This window comes from Furipterus horrens, unplaced genomic scaffold, assembly GCF_987537825.1.
Source record: "Furipterus horrens unplaced genomic scaffold, mFurHor1.1.pri manual_scaffold_11, whole genome shotgun sequence".
Classification (NCBI taxonomy): domain Eukaryota; kingdom Metazoa; phylum Chordata; class Mammalia; order Chiroptera; family Furipteridae; genus Furipterus; species Furipterus horrens.
Genome location: NW_028327181.1, coordinates 82,076,854 through 82,093,675, shown reverse-complemented (window position 1 = coordinate 82,093,675; position 16,822 = coordinate 82,076,854). Strand labels below are relative to the sequence as shown.

The window sequence follows — 16,822 nt, the reverse complement described above, 5'->3', positions numbered from 1 at the left end:
AAGAGGAGAGGATTATATATGACAGTGTCTTCCTCCCCAGGTGCCAGTTCCTGCCCCTCGAAGCATCCTCAAATCCAGTCAGGACAGTGAGACCCCAGCCCAGGCCAGCCCTCCTGAGGAGAAAGTAAGGGAAGGGGCATACAGGCCTGGTAGGACCCCACAGAGGAAATAGGGGAGTTCTGGAGGTCCTGGGGTCTGGAACTGGGCCAGACACATCTCCCGCATCAGCCCCAGTGCTAGCCTGGGCTGAATGAACCTGGGTCTGGGTCATCCCAGGCCCAGAGCTCGATGAGGTTGGAAGGTGGGAGGAAATCTCTACTGCTGCTGCTGCTGTGGGAGCAGGCACCCACACCACCAGCAGCAAAGAGGGTTCAGTGGAGATCCAGGCCCAGCCTGTGGGGCATTGCTGGCTGGGGGAGACTAACACCTGTCCACTCTGGCTCACGCCCTTAACTGCCTCCTCCTTCCACTTCTCTCTCTAAGATCAAGACCCTGGACAAGGCAGGCGTGCTCCATCGCACCAAGACAGTGGACAAGGGAAAGCGGGTTCGGTGAGAGCCCATCTGCACCCACAGCAGGGCAGGGTGGACCTTAGTGATGACACTCACTGAGCACTTCCCCTCTGCCAGGCTCTGTTAATTCTCATAGCAACTTTATAAGAGGCCCTGTGAGGACACTGGGCACAGAGAGATAAAGGGAGTCTACCTCTAAGAGTTGGGTGTCCCAAGCTCTGTTCTTAAGCTCTGCACCCTGCTCCTGGGTGTGGGAAGGGGGCCTCAGCCCAGGGCCCAATCCAAGCCCTGCCACCCCCGCTACCCCACCCCCACCTAGGAAGAAGCACTGGAGTGCCTCGTGGACAGTGCTGGAAGGTGGTGTCCTGACATTCTTCAAGGACTCCAAGACCTCAGCTGCAGTTGGCCTGGTGAGGCCCAGCCCCCAAGGCAGGGATCTCCCCATCTGCTCTTGACTCCTGTCTTTACCTGATCTGGCTTGTCAAAGACCAGGTTTGAGACAGTGGAACATGAATGTCCAGGAAGCTAGGCCTTTGGCAGGGGCTGACAACAGCAGAGTCACCGCCCACTTGAGGTGGACAGCTCCAGCCTGGTGGGCGGCAGCTGGGGACTGGGTGCCCTGCTTGCAGGAATAGGGGATGCACAACTTTCTCCTTTCCTTTCCTGGGAGGGCAGGCAGCAAAGGAGCAGCCAGCCCGCAGGCTCTGTGGTTAAGAAGTACCAGGATCTCTGGGTTCCGGGAACTGCTGGGCCCACTTCCCCTAGAGCTGTGACCCCATCCCATCACTAGAACCAAGGAAGCCTGGTGGGTTGGAGCCAAGGTGCTGAGGGAGGTCTGTCTGAGCTGAGCGCTCCCTCACTCTTCCTTTCTCTCCCACAGAGGCAGCCTTCTAAGCTTTCTATGCCCGAGTACACGGTGGAGCTAAAGGGGGCCTCTCTCTCCTGGGCCCCCAAAGACAAATCCAGCAAGAAGAATGTGCTAGAGGTGAGTTGTGGGGGTGGGGAGAAGGACAGGGGGCTTACTGATGGCTTAGGCAAGCCCCAAGTAGGGGCACTTAGGGAAAGTTGGGGCTGTAGTTCTCAGGCTCAAAGCCAAAGTTCACCCCACCATAGGGATCCATCTACAGTATTTCTGACACCATGGATTCTGCAGGAGCTGATTTCACCAGTCCTTGGCCCTGGAAGGCAATGAGAAGTAGGGGTGTCTGGGGGGACAAAACTCTGTCATGACTAGAAAGGCAGCCCTCAGCCCAGCTGCTCTGGCCTGAGACAGACAGGAGACTCCACGCCCCCGGCCACTTGACTCTGACAGGCTGGGAAACATGCTCTGGCTGGTTAGAGCTCAGCTTCCAACTGGACTGTGTTCCCTGTGAATAAACCAGGGCCGTGGACACCTTTCTCAGTCTTCCCCAGCAGGAAGAGAAGGTCCAGGTAGGGTTCAGGCAAGGATCCTCACAGTGTCACACCCTTCACTGTCCTTGTGTTGTCTTGTTTTTAAACTCCTTTTACTTTCTCATCTGTCCCCAAAAGTTTTGAGGCAGCTCACAACAAAAACATATATGGTGAGCTGGTAAAATCCACTGGAAAGGCAGGACCAAGCAGAACAAGTTAGAGAAGGGAGTCAAAGTGAAGAGGGATTAGCAGGTAGGTGAAGTACAGGTGCTGAGGTTATTGCTGTTGAAAAAAAAATGAGCTCCGGGTTTCCTGGTAGCCGAAGCAAAGAGAATGGTGATCAGTTATGTGTCTCCTAGTACTGGGGTTGGGGTGGGGGGAACCTTCCCAGATTTTGAGGGAAATCAAAGCTTTTTTGTACCCCTTAGCTCTTGAAATAATTTTTAGTGTGCAGCTCCATTCTAGTCTAGTAAGGGACTCTTGGGTCTGCTTCGGGTAACATTATGAAAGCCAAAAGCATGACCTTACATCTCAGCACAGAAAAGGTAATTCTGCGAGGAGCTTGAGAGTGTTGTTTTCTGATGACTCACCGAGCTTTGCTTGGTGCAGTGTCCACAGAGCAGGGTTGGAGAACTGCTTTCATATCATGAGCTACTCTGATCAGTAGGCCTGGAGTCTTCTGCAGGCTTAGCAGGGTAGAATGCTGTGATCAGCTAGCAGTGTCTGCCTCGGGTGTCAGGTTGAGGTAGAACATCACCTCTGCTAGGCATGTTCCTTCCCTAACCCAGAGACACATCCTTCAACCAGTGCTCTATAAATGTCACCTCTCCAACAGGGTTTTTGATGAAATTTTCAGAGTAAACACTTATGAGTTGTCTTTTCTGGCAAGGACTGGAAGGCAGATGTTACTCAGCTACTCAAGCTGAGGGAAAGACTGACAGTCTTGGTGGGCAGGTGGCTGTCCTCCCTCTACTCAGGGGTGGCCTGCAGGCAACTCTAGAATTTTCCTCAAGAGACCCCCAACACACACACACCACCATTCTATATCATGGCCAGGTTAGTAGGGAGGGCCTGGCAAAATTACACAGCAGCTCTTCTCAGTCATCCCAGAGCCACAGAAAATTTGAATAACTATCTTCCAAAATCAGCTGGTTTGGGGCAGCTCGGCTGTCTGTTTAACAGAATGAATGTTTTGTGAAATATATTGCTTTGTAACTATATAGCTTTGCCTTCTGTATGAAACTTTCAAATATGAACTGATCATGTTTTGAGAGAGCTGCCCAGAACAATGGTTGTCTTAGACGCATTGTTAGACCATCTTCTGGGTTAATAGAGGCAGGGCACTGTCATCTTAGAGTGGGGCTATGCTAGCTGCCAGCTGAAGGTTCTCTAGTCTTTGTGGGGATGGTGGTAGTGTGGAACATGCAGATCTTTTTTTAATTTTTAAAAATCATTTAAATAGCATTAAGTCTACATTTAAAAGGTGGGCACCCAAAACACAGCCCTTTCTGATTCTGGAAGTTGCACCCTGTTGTCTGAGGCAGCCTGCTGACTCCGACTCTCATTGGACCCACGGGGCAGGGTTGGTGTGAGCTGCCAAAACCAAACATTCATATTGAGCTTGAATGCTTGGTTGTCAGAGCCACAGGCTGGTGAGAGATCTCGTCAAGTTGCTGGCTGCCTCACCTTGTTGTTTGGAGATTTGTTGGGGAATAAGGACACTTAACAGCAGTCAGTTTGAAGGACAGTCTGGGCTGCAGATACCTGCTTACTCCTCAATAGTATAAAATAGTGGCTTTGGAAATCCAGACGTTGAGGCTCCTTGAGGAAGAATATAGCCTGTGGTCAGGATGGAGCATCCAGCAGACCTACAAGGCAGTGCTTCCTCCAGCTCACAGACCTCTGCAAACCATGTGTGCATTTCCTTGGAGTGAATAAGAGTAAGTGGGCTACCCCTAGCCTGCTATTCAGAAAAAGCTTTGCATAGTCAGAACATTTTCCCCTCAAGCATGTTGGTTTTTATTTTTGTTTTTATTTTGTTTGTTTTTTCTTTTTATTGAATTTATTAGGGTGACACACTGGTTAACAAAATTATACAAGTTTCAGGTACACAATTCTACAATACATCATCTGTACACTGTATTGTGTGTTCATCACCCCGAGTCAAGTCTCCTCCCATCACCATTATTGCCCCCACACCCTCCTCCACCCCCCCCACCCCCCCACCCGCACCCTCCTCTCCCCTGGCAATTACACTTCTTGATGAAGTGGGCTGTAAAAGGATGTGTTACCCAGGGTGGAGAGGGACAGGGTTGGACTCGTGGCTGCAAAAGGAGGACAACACTGCTAGGTCCCCAGTGTGTGTACTGGGGGAAGGGATGCTTTTTTTCTGAGATCAGCCATGATCTGCTTTTAGAACCTTCCTCCCAGCATTTTCTTCACTCTTAATTCTAGTGACCAGAGGCCTCCACAGGGACTTTCTTTCAGTGACGTTTTTGCTGGCCAGTGCTCTGGGTGAAGCCTCCCATGTTCCGTGGCTCATGGGGAGGTGGGATGGGGCAGGGGAAAGTGTACTAGACAATTGACCCATGCAGATCTGCTTCCCTCAGATCCTTCCTCCATCACTCACTAGCTGTGTGTCCACAGAAAATTGCTTAAACTCAGTGAGCCTTAGTTTGCATATCTGTAACACAGAGATGCTGCCACCTACTGCTTTTAATGAGGTGAAATAACTTGGCCTGGGGTGAGGCCCTTACTCCATTAGCGCTCAGTTCCTGGGACAGGAACAGACCCAGGGAACCAGAGATGACTGAATGACTTGTGTCTCTCCAGCTGCGGAGCAAAGATGGCTCAGAGTACCTGATCCAGCATGACTCGGAGGCCATCATCAGCACCTGGCACAAGGCCATTGCCCAGGGTATCCAGGAACTGGTAGGCAGAGCCTGGGGCCTCAAGGACAGGTGGGGAGGGGATGGCCAGCCATTATGCAGGGCAGCTGTGTCCACTGTGGGTGGGGTCGTCTACTCAGGCTCTGGGAGCTCCACGGTACCAGTGGGTAATGCCCCTCCCTACAGATGCAGGCCCCCCCAACCCCCACCCTTATGGCTGGATGGCAGGAAGGATGCTGAAGTAACAGCTTTTTTATAGTATGTGAACCAGCCTCTAGGGTTGGCCCTGCAGGAGGGCTCTCCAGGTAGGGCTGGAGGCACATCCTGGAGGAGTATCCCATATCAAGGGAGACAGAAGGAAAAGAAAATATCTGAGAAATAGCCTCAGGCTGGAATGACAGGCTGAAACTAGAAGATAACATTTTAAAGGGTTGAATAGAAGAGTCTACCATTTTTTAGGTTCAAAATGTCAATTGCATAAGTAAAGATGGACAAGTCCCCTCTGACAGCTTTCACCTGGAAACAACCTCGGGCTTTCTGACCCTTCATTCCCTAGGACCCAACACTGGGTGCAACATTTGGCTATATTACTAGGGGTAGGAATCCAGATCTTGGGAGGTGATGCTGGTGCTATTGTTTGCTCAGGCCCCAGTTGGAACTGCAAGCTCAGAACTGGGAGCCACATCCTGAGGAATGCTGACCTAGTGGAGTGCATACAGAGTTGCTGAGGAAAATATGGAAGAAGGGGGCAGGAAGTGGGAAATGGGAAGGGCAGAGTAGGATGGCAGTCTCCCAACACCTGAAGAGCTCCATGCAGCTAAGAAACAGGAATGTTCTGAGGTCCCCTGGGGGAGGTGAGGGGAGTTAACCTAGTTAAGGGAAGAGTAACTCTGCGGGATGGGGGATCACCAGGCCTGCTGGGAGGGCACTTGGGTCCCTCACCCTACAGTAGAAGGACCCCCAGCTGGCCCAGGCTCTGGCGCTGAGGCTCTGCGATTCTAGTCTGCAGACCTGCCCCCGGAGGCGGAAAGCGAGAACAGCGGCGTGGACTTCAGGTCCAGGGAGCGCCTGGGAAGCTGGCGGGAGGATGAGGCGCGTCCCGGAGCAGGTGTGCGCGGGGATGGAGGGCATCCTTTGGGGGAAGGGTGGGGCCTGCTAGGCCACCCTGGCGCCACCGACTGACTCGCACCCGCATTCCCTACGGCAGCTGCGCCCATCTTGAGCCCTGGGGTCCAGGAGAGCGACTTGAGCAAGGTCCGGCACAAGCTCCGCAAGTTCCTGCTCAGGCGGCCTACGCTGCAGTCGCTGCGGGAGAAGGGCTACATCAAAGGTACCGGAGGGACCCGGAGAGCGGGGCGCGGCACCGGTGGTCCCGGGGAGGGCGACGCTGACTGAAGGGCCTCTCCCCCAGACCAGGTGTTCGGCTGCGCGCTGGCCACGCTGTGTGAGCGCGAGAGGAGCCCGGTGCCGCGCTTCGTGCAGCAGTGCATCCGCACCGTCGAGGCCCGCGGTACGTAAGCGGCGGGCTGGGCGGGCATCCTGGGCACCTCACAGCCTCCTTCCAGAACCCCATGATGGAGACCCCTGGGAGGGCACAGGGTCGAGAGGAAAAGACCGGGAGCTCCTGAGTAGGAATCATTGCATGGACTTTTAGCTCCATCCCACCAAAGCCGGGGTCAGCGCCCTTCTTTCTTCAGGGCTGGACATCGATGGACTGTACCGCATCAGTGGAAACCTGGCCACTATCCAGAAGTTGCGTTATAGGGTGGACCATGGTGAGGATCGTCCCCAGTCCCTGCTCCAGGGCCTGAAGGCATGAAGGGGTGCTGACCTCCTCTTCCTCCCTCTCCCCTTGCCACAGATGAGCGTCTGGACCTGGACGACGGACGCTGGGAGGACGTTCACGTTATCACCGGCGCCCTGAAGCTCTTCTTTCGAGAGCTGCCAGAGCCCCTCTTCCCCTTCTCGCATTTCCGCCAGTTCATCGCGGCCATCAGTGAGTGCCCAGGAAGGCAGGGTGGACGGGTGGAGTGCAGTGGCCTGCTTCAGGCAGGGCCCCCACACACACTGGGAGTTAGCCCCATGCGTTCACCTCCCTGAGCCCCCACCCCTCCCTTCCCCAGAGCTGCAGGACCAGGCCCAGCGCAGCCGCTGTGTGCGTGACCTGGTGCGCTCGCTGCCCACCCCCAACCACGACACGCTGCGACTACTCTTCCAGCACCTGTGCCGGTGAGCGAGTGGGCCGCAGGAATGGGCAGGCAGGCACTGGCGGGACCCCCCACCCTCCCCCAGCTCTGAGTCCTGATTCCACTCCTTTCCACTCGCCGCTGCAGGGTGATTGAGCATGGCGAGCAGAACCGCATGTCCGTGCAGAGCGTGGCCATAGTCTTCGGGCCCACGCTGCTGCGGCCCGAGACGGAGGAAACCAGTATGCCTATGACCATGGTGTTCCAGAACCAGGTGGTGGAACTCATCCTGCTGCAGTGCTCAGACATCTTCCTACCGCAATGACCCCACTGCCGGCACTGCGGACCTGGGACTGGGGGTGGCCACGTGGGTCCTGCCACTCGGCTGGACTCGATTTCTGAGACCTTCAACCTCCCGCGGGTCCACAGGCCCCTGGGAACTCTGCACCCCTCGGTTCTGAGGGTACGGTGACCCTTGGTGAGAAGTTCACAGAATGTGATTTTTCCCTCACCTATCCTGTTTGGGGTTAATTGGGTTCTCTTCTTTATTACAGCGCCACCTACTGGGGGTGTGCGAGAATGTGGGGGTGGAGGTGAGGGCTGTTTTCTGGGGTGACCCAAGCCTCGTGCTGGGAAGAATTTGAGTGAGGGGCTTCCTGGCTTCTTCAGGCTTGCGGCCGTAACTAACAGAGACCCTGTGGACTAGCACTGTGCCCATCACGAAACAGCATCCCTGCTGTGGGCCTCTGGCGCAGGCAGCTGAACCTGCCTTCCCTCAGGCCCCACCAATGGAACTCCTGCCCAGCTCTCTCACTAGCTGGCTGTGGACCCTTTTCAGTTACTTTCCCGTTTGGGGTTCTGGGACTCTGTCCTTCTTGACCCACTTGTGTTCTGTGCAAGGGTTCTTCCTAGTCACTAAATGTGTACCTGGCACCTGTGACATGCCCCGTTTCCACACAAAATCCCATTTTGCAGATGAGAAAACTGAGGCTTGCAGAGACCTCAGTTCAGGACACAGTGGGTGATCTGACTCCAGTCTTAAGCTCCTCTTACACCAAAGCACAGTCTGGTGGGAGGGTAAAATTGATCTATCAGCTACTCCCCAACCACAGCATGGGCTTATGGGTAAAGCAAAAGAAACTGAGCTGGGTGGGTTCTCTTTGGGCCTTGGAAGGTACCTGCAGGTGAGGAGGGAACCTATCCAGCTGCTCTTCCCTGGGAGAAGGGGAAATTGCACTAGCTGGAGCCACCAGCCCTTTTCAGTACCTGGCTGTCAAGTATGCCTACCTGGTGCCCACCTTGCTAGGTAGGGCTGGGAGAGGCCTGCAGGGTGGGAGGAAGGAGCACATAACCTCAACAAAGGAAGTGTGGACCCTGGGGTCAGCAGCCGCCCTTCCCTCATACACAGGCCACCTCAGTTTATGGGTCTCAGCCCCCTGCCCCACCCACCCCGTTCATTTATTCAACTAGCAATAATAGTTAATATTTATTGACATTTGCACCACGCCAAGCATTTTACTTGGAGTATTCTGTTTGTTTCTCACAGCCAATATTTATTACCTGCTCTTCTGTGCCAGGACTGTGCTCTGGAGCAGGGGTACTACCTATTGGCCCCCTGGTAGAGCTTATGGTCCGGTGGGTGAGGCTGACCCAATTAGCCCACCCCTAATGCCAGTGGGGCTTGGGCAAAAGTACAAATGAAGGCCACATATGTCAAAATACTGTAAGGTTATAAATCAAGCTAACAACTGTTCAATAAAATATGTTCTATTCTCCTACTTTGGCAAATATACTTTTGTACTGACCTGGAAGACCAGGTTCTAATGTAGACTTTGAGTCTTTCAAGTTCCATGCCCACATGTGGCGGCATGAGAAGAGCTGGCTCCACTCTCAGCCTGCCCCCTGTATCTTTCCACCCACACATCCATCCTGCCCCAAGGAGAAGTTCACGTGGACATATGTGGACATTCCAGTCCATGAGTGCAAACTGCCATACCTTCTGCAACCTGCTTCCCCTTGGCCACTCCACATGGTCCATCCTTAAGGGAATGGACCTGGGATCATTTGGGCAGGGGATTCTGGGATACCATATATCAGGAGTATGGTCTAAAGGAAAGGGCCTGGACTCTATGAGAATCCCCACAGTTTCGTCTTCCTGCGGGAAAGGCACAGAGAAGTTGAGGTTGGGGGCTCCATGGCCGGGCAGGTCTAAGGTTCAGAACAGGGCATATATTAAACACCTGATTACTTGATTAATTAGGTTTATATAGGAGCTAGAAAAAAGCACAGGGTCCTGTGAAGCTGTGTCCCTGGGGTACGACTGTCCCTCAGGGACCTGAGATGTCTCTGCAGAGCCACATTTGAGCCAAGCACTAAAAAATGAAGAGGAATTAACAAGGCAAGGAATTAAGGGAAGAGTGTATAGTCAGAGGGAACAGCATGCACAAAGGCTCTGAGGCAGGAAGATGTATGGGAAGAGCAAAATCTAAGACCATTGTGATTAAAACCCAGAAATCCAGTAGTCATGGGGGTGAGGTGATGCAGAAAAGGCTAGAAGGGAACAGAGTGTGCAGGGCCTTGTGTACCACACAATAAATGGGGCTCTGTGTCACCCACTGGTCATCAGGACAACAGGCAGGAGGATCTCTGGGTAGGGCTGTCTTGGGAAGTGTCAGCTCGGTGTTAGGGTATTCACACTTACCTCAGAGACCTCTTACGATGATAAAAGGAGACATGTGCAATATATATACATAACCCAGAACCTAAGTCTCTCTAGTCTTCATTTCTCAGGCCCAAGGATAGTCCTGGATCCTGGGGTGAGACAGCCTTTGTGGTGAGACCAGTGGGAGCCAGATGTAAGTGTCCTGGAGGAGCCCCCAGGATGCAGTCAGAATACCTGGGGGCAGAACAGCACATTGGACTGTGACTGTTTCCCAGAGCTCCAGAGTAGCCTTTTTTTGAGACTTTGGCCTGAGTCCCAGTAGTGCTAAAGGTGGGATACTTAATCCATTTTGGCACCAGAACATCAGAGATGAATGAGCGCCCGCCTCAGGCCAGTACAGGAGAATACCCATTGGGACTACCAAGGGAGGAGGCCCTGCCAGGTGGAATTGGGGCTATGATATCCGGTCCCCTGTCCCAGTCCACCCCTAGGAGACAGTCTTCTGTCACCAGCCTCAGAAGAAGGTTTAGTTTATTAAGGAAGCTGGCAGATTTCCTTTCATGGACTTCACCCTCTGGGGCTACTAAATAGACATGAGCAGGTGGGGTGTTCTTTTTCCTTTCCATAAACTTTTTTTTTTTTTTTTGAGAGAGAGAGAGAGGAGGGGTGAAGGGAGGGAGAAAAATATTGATCCATTGCCTCTCACATGCCCCCAACTGGGGACCTGGCCCCAGGCCAGGTATGTGCCCTGACTGGGAATTACCGACGACCTTTTGGTTCGCAGGGCAGTGCTCAACCCACTGAGCCACACCAGTCATGCCTTTCTGTAGACCTTTATTTTTAAAGCATATTTTATTAATTACGTTGTTACAGTAGTCCCAATTTTTTCCCTTTGATCCCCTCTGCCAAGTACCGCCTTCCCTCCAGCAATCCCACCCCCCTTAGTTCATGTCCATGGGTCGTGCATGTAAGTTCTTTGGTTTCACCCTTTCCTATATTATTCTTAACTCCTTCCTGTCTACTTTGTACCAACCAATTACGCTTCTTAATCCCTGCACCATTTCTGCATTTCTTCCCCTTCCCCCTCCCAGCTGATAACCCTCCAAATGATCCCCGTACCTATGATTCTGTTCCTATTCTGGTTTGCTTAGTTGGTTTTGTTTTTATTTTTTAGATTCAGTTGGTGATAGTTGTGAGTTTGTTGTCATTTTAGTGTTCATAGTTTTGATCTTCTTTTTCTTAAGTAAATCCTTTTGACATTTCATATAATAATGGTTTGGTGATGATGAACTCCTTTAGCTTTACCTTGTCTGGAAAGCGCTTCATCTGCCCTTCCATTCCAAATGACAGCCATGCTGGATAGAGTAGTCCTGATTGCAGGTTGCCTTTCATCACATCGAATACTGTTTACCAGTCCCTTCCTGCCTGCAAGGTGTCCTCTGAGAAATCAGTTGATAGTCCTATAGGCATCCCCCTGTAGGCAACTCTCCGCCTCTCTCTTGCTACCCACAGGATTCTCTCTTTATCTTTCACCTTTGGCATCTCAATCATGATGTGTCCTGGTGTGGTCCCCTCTGGGTCAAGCTCGCCTGGGACCCTCCGTGCTTCCCAGACCTGTATGTCCATCTCCTTCACAAAAATTTGGGAAGTTTTCCTCATTTTTTTCAATTTTTGCTTCTTCATTTGGCACTGGCTGACTTTTTTTCTTCCTTATGTTCCGATTCATTGATTTGAACCCCAGTTCCTTCCCTTCACCATTGGTTTTGTGTTGATTTTCCTTTGTTTCACTTAGCATAACCTTCACTTCTTCTCTTATGTGTTTGCCATACTTAAGCATATCTGTCAAGCCTGTGAGAATCTTTATCATCAGTGTTTCAAATTCTGCGTCTGTTAGGTTGTCTATCTCCTCATCTGTTAGGTTGGCTCTCTCCTCGTTGCTTAGTTCTCCCACTGGAACCTTGATCCATTCCCTCTTTTGAGCCATACTTCTCTGTCTCCTCATTCTGAAAGGCTCCTGTGTTTGTTTGCCTCTGCATCCCAGGTAGAGCTGTCGCTCCTGTTACATCGTAAGGGGCAGAGCCTTAGGGATTCATCAGTACAGGGTGACCTATTTCACCACGTTGTGGCGCAGTATGTAGCGAAGGGGTCCGAGAGGGAACAATGTCACTTGCCCAGCACTTGCTTCTTTTCCAGGCACCTCTCCCACTTGTGCACCGGACTCGTGCCCCTCTAGCTGCTGCCCTGGTCATCATTCCCAGAGTGGGTGGGTCTGCGGACGTTCTAGGGCCGTGGGGGCCCTTTAAACAAGTGGACTCTGCTGAGAGACTGGCAGTTTCTTCCTCCACCCTAACCCCTACTGGTTTGCACAGTCAGAATCAATGAGGCTTGATTTTTCCTGGTCCTGGGACCGTGAGCTGCTAGGTCTGGTGAGGAGCTGGTAACGTTCCCCTGGTGTCCCTCCTGACTTTAAAACATGTGACTGTGCTTTCTGCTGGCCTGCCTCTGCTGCCGCTGCTGCTGCCACCACATCGTGTCCTCTCAGCCCCTGCTCCGCCCCTCCTACATGTCTGGACAAGTATTTCTTCTTTATATCTTTGTTTTCTGGACTTCCATGCAGTTTGATTTTCTGGAACTTCTGGTTGTTTCTAGTTTTGAGGTAGCTGTATTCCTTCTTAGTTGTGGAGGGAGATGCAGTGTGTCTGTCTACACCTCCATCTTGGCCGGAAGTTCAATCCATTCCCTCTTTTGGGCCATATCTCTCTGTCTCCTCATCTTGACAGGCTCCTGTGTTTGTTTGCCTCTGTGTCTTAGGTAGATCTGTCACACCTATTATGGTGTAAGGGGCGGAGCCTTAGGTATTCATCAGTACAGGGAGACCCATTTCACCATGTTGTGGCATTGTGGGGGAGGGGTCTGAAAGGGAAAAATGCCGCTTGCTCAGCACTCGCCCCTTTTCCAGGCACTTCTCCTACTTCTGCATGGGACTAGCACCTCTCTAGCTGTTGCCCTGACCATTGTACCTGGAGTAGGTGGGTCTGTGGACATTCTAGGTTCATGGGGGCCCTTTAAACAAGCAGACTCTACTGAGAGACCAGCAGTTTCTTCCTGCACAATGTCTGTCTAGGCCTCCATCTTGGCCGGAAGTCTCTATAAACCTTTTATTGTAAAAGAATTATTGACTCACAAGAAATCACATATCAGATGACATGATATTATATTTGGAGAACCCTAAAGATTCCACCAAAAAGCTACTAGACCTGATAAATGAATTCAGTAAAGTAGCAGGATACAAAATAAATATCCAGAAATCAGTTGCATTTTTGTACACCAATACTGAACTATCAGAAAGGGAAACCAAGAGCCCTGACTACTGTGGCACAGTGGGCTGGTCATCATCCTGCAAACTAAAAGGGTGCCAATTTGATTCCTGGTCAGTGCACATGCATGGGTTGTGGGCCAGGTCCCCATTCGGGGATCTGTGAGAGGCAACCAATCAATGTTTCTCTCACACATTGATATTTCTCTTCCTCTCTTTCTCCCTTCCTTCCCCTCTCTCTAAAAATAAATAAAGTATTTTAAAAAACAAAGAAAGGAAAACTAAGAAAACAATCCCACTTACAATTGCATCAAAAATAAAATACCTAGGGATAAATTTAACCAAGGGTGTAAAAGACTTGTACTCAAATAATTATAAGACACTGAAGAAAGAAATTGAAGGAGAAAGAAATAAGTGGAAGCATATACTGTGTTCATGGATAGGAAGAATTAACATAATTAAAATGTCCATACTACCCAAAGCAAACTATAGATTCAATGCAATTTCTATCAATGGTGTATTTCAGAACTAAAACAAATATTCCAAAAATGTATATGGAACCACAAAAGACCCTGAATAACCACGGACATCTTGAGAAAGAGGAACAAAGTTGGATGAATCATACTACGTGGTATCAAACTACACTACAAGGTCATAGTAATCTAAACAGCATGGTACTGACATAAAAACAGACATACAGATCAATGGAACAGAATAGAGAGCCCAAAAATAAACCTATGCCTTCATGATCAATTGATACTTGACAAAGGAGGCAAGAACATATAATGCAGTAAAGACAGTCTATTCAATAAATGATGTTGGGAAAATGGGACAGATACATGCAAAAAAAGAAATTAGAATACCTTATACCATACACAAGAATAAACTCAAAATAGATTAAAGACTTAAATATAAGACTCAACCATAAAAATCATAGAAGAAAACACAGACAGTAAAATCTCAGACTTTTCTCATAACAATATATTTTCTGACAAAGCTCTTTGGGCAAGAGAAATAAAAGAAAAAAGCAAATAGGACTACATCAAACTAAAAATGTTTGCACAGCAAAGGAAATCAACAAAATGAAAAGGCAACCCACTGAATGGGAGACCATATTTGCCAATGACACATTTGATAAAAGGTTAATATACAAAATTTATAAAGAACTTATACAACACAATACCAAACAAAAACAAAAACATAACACGCACTCCAATTAAAAATTGGGCAAATGACCTGAAAAGACACTTCTCCAAAGAGGACATAAGGATGAACAATAGACATATTAAAATATGCTCAATATCACTAATCATTAGAGAAATGCAAATTAAAGCCACAATGAGATCAATGAGGTATCATCTCACACGTGTCAGAATGGCTAACATCAATAAATCAACAAATAGCACATGCTGGTGAGGATGTGGAGAAAGGGGGAGGGACTCTTTTGCCCTGTTGGTGGGAATGCAGATTGGTGCTGTCAGTGTGGAAAACAGTATGGAGTTTCCTCAAAAAATTAAAAATGGAACTGCCTTATAACCCAGCAATTCCACTTCTGGATATATATCCAAAGAAACCTGAAACACTGATTCAGAAGACTATATACACCTGTATGTTCATAGCAGCACTATTTACATTAGTCAAGGTTTGGAAGCAGCCCAAGCGCCCCCCTGTAGATGAGTGAATAAAAATCTGTGGTACATTTATGCAATGAATACTACTTAGCTGTAAAAATGAAGAAAACCTTACCTTTTGCTATAGCATGGAGGACCTTGAGAGTATTATGCTAAGTGAAATAAACCAGGCCATATGATTTCACCTATATCTGGAATCTAATGAACAAAATAAACTAACAAACAAAAGAAAAACAGAGTCATAGATACAGAAACAGACTGACAGCTGTTAAAGGGGAGGAGGATTAGGCAAAAAAAGTGAAGGGATTAAGCAAAAAACAAACACACAAACAAACAAAAACCTCACAGATACAGACAACAAACAGTGTGAGGATTACCAGAGGGAAAGGAGGCTAGGGGGAGATATAAGAGGGTAAAGAGAGATAAATGGTGATGGAAGGAGACTTGACTTTAGGTGGTGAACGCACAATACAATATACAGATGACATATTATAGAATTGTACACCTGAAACCTATACAATTTTATTAACCAATTTCACCCCAATAAATTTAATAAAAAAATTTTAAAAAGAAGTTTCATAAATAGTACAGAGAGTTCCATGTACCCATCATCTAGCCTCCCAGTGGTGACATCTTACAAAACCATAGTGCATTATGAAAACCAGGAAAGTAATGGTACTATACAATTAACTAGACTTCAGACCTCACTGATTTCACCATTTTTTTGCATGCACTCATCCTTTTGTATATCTTTGTCTTTAATTCCATGGCATTTTATCACGTGCATAGATTTATATACCCACCAGCACAATTAAAATAGAGAATTGTTCTACCACCTTAAGAGAAATCCCTTATGCTGCCCCTTTATAGCCACACTCTTTCCCCTTCCCTAATGCCTGACAACCTTGTCTTCTCTCCATCTCTGTAACTGTGTCATTTTGAGAATGTTATATAGATGGAATCATAAAATATGTATCTTTTGAGACTGACTTTCTGCACTCAACATAATGTCCTTAAGTTCCATTCACGTTGTTGTGGGTATCCATAGTTCATTACTTGCTTGTAAAGAGATTTGCCCAGATTTGAGTTGAGGATGGAGGGAGGGAAACCAATTAGGAACCTGGGTAAATATCACAAGCCAGACCTACATACTGGCTGGGCCCTGCACTACCTTCCTAGCACTGAAAGTGGCCCCAGATGTGTTCAGGTCCTATGGTGTTGACCACAGGGACCGAGCGATTGGATTGTTGACGCAGAGATGCCGGTAGGGGGCGGCAGAGGTCTTTTGTCCAAGGGATTATTCTCAACAGTGAACAACTGGGAGGGTTCCAGGGAACTTTGGGCCTGCTGTGCGCGTGAACCAAGAGAATCCTGGAATCTTGTTCCTTTCTGGAGCCCAGCTGGGGGATGAGGCTGACAGACGCGTGGTGGAGGAGGAGGCGAGGTGAGGCCTGGCCCGGGAGGGAGGAGGTGGGCAGGCGTGGTGCAGAAGGGAGAGCTCCAGCCCTCCACCAGCCCAGGGCTCCGGATCAGAGAGTCTCTCTGAGCGCCGGCCGACAGGCTAGGCCATGGCACCTCTGCCTCCTCCAAACTTCCTCAACCCTGATAATCGCCCTCAGTTCTTTGCCCACTTCTCCCAAAAGAACGCTCTCAAGTCCCGGGAGCATGTGTTAACCCCTCTGTCCCCATACTCTATATCCTTCTCTCACGTGCCTCCTGCACCTCTGCATGTTCCCGCAGGCTCCAGCCCACTGATTCAGGGCTTATCCAGCTGGCGCTGAGCTGTGTGCAGCTGGCCTTTGTGAAGCGTGCAGAGTGGGCACTTACTGGGCATGGGCACCTGCTAACCCTAGGGCTGGGGAGAGAAGCTCCGCTGCCTCGTTCCCAGGATCCACTTCGTAGAACAATGCTGAGTGGCAGACACTCTCCTCGAAACCCGCGCTGGCCCCATCTCCTTCCACATTCGCCCCACTCTCTTGGCGTGATCTTAACCCCGCTCCAGGCTTCATGTCCCCAGGAGCTTGCGGATGCCCCGTTGCCAGACCATGCCCAGCAGCTTTCCAGCTCCACACCCTTGCTCAAGCTGTTCCCTCTGTCAGGGTAACCCAGGCATGTACCCTGACTGGGAATTGGAGGAGTGATGTGACAACCCCTCAGATGACACATCAGCACCCGATCAATCCACTGAGCCACACCAACCAAGGCTAGAATCTCTTTCCTACAGCCTTACCTAAG

General features: G+C 49.8%; 1 protein-coding gene across 5 annotated transcripts in view; it reads left to right on the top strand.

Moving 5' to 3' along the window:
- ARHGAP27 (Rho GTPase activating protein 27) overlaps nucleotides 1–8,756 on the top strand; it is a 32,629-nt gene extending 23,873 nt beyond the window's left edge. For all 5 annotated transcript variants that reach the window (XM_090257711.1, XM_090257709.1, XM_090257710.1 and 2 more), the window contains 12 exons: nucleotides 41–124; nucleotides 484–551; nucleotides 832–922; nucleotides 1,393–1,497; nucleotides 4,737–4,835; nucleotides 5,795–5,900; nucleotides 6,000–6,122; nucleotides 6,204–6,302; nucleotides 6,490–6,567; nucleotides 6,654–6,788; nucleotides 6,916–7,021; nucleotides 7,126–8,756. In XM_090257711.1, the coding sequence (XP_090113837.1) occupies nucleotides 41–124; nucleotides 484–551; nucleotides 832–922; nucleotides 1,393–1,497; nucleotides 4,737–4,835; nucleotides 5,795–5,900; nucleotides 6,000–6,122; nucleotides 6,204–6,302; nucleotides 6,490–6,567; nucleotides 6,654–6,788; nucleotides 6,916–7,021; nucleotides 7,126–7,303 (1,272 nt within the window). In that variant the 3' untranslated portion in view covers nucleotides 7,304–8,756. The remainder of the gene's footprint in view (nucleotides 1–40; nucleotides 125–483; nucleotides 552–831; nucleotides 923–1,392; nucleotides 1,498–4,736; nucleotides 4,836–5,794; nucleotides 5,901–5,999; nucleotides 6,123–6,203; nucleotides 6,303–6,489; nucleotides 6,568–6,653; nucleotides 6,789–6,915; nucleotides 7,022–7,125) is intronic.
- The last annotated feature ends 8,066 nt before the right edge of the window (nucleotides 8,757–16,822 follow it).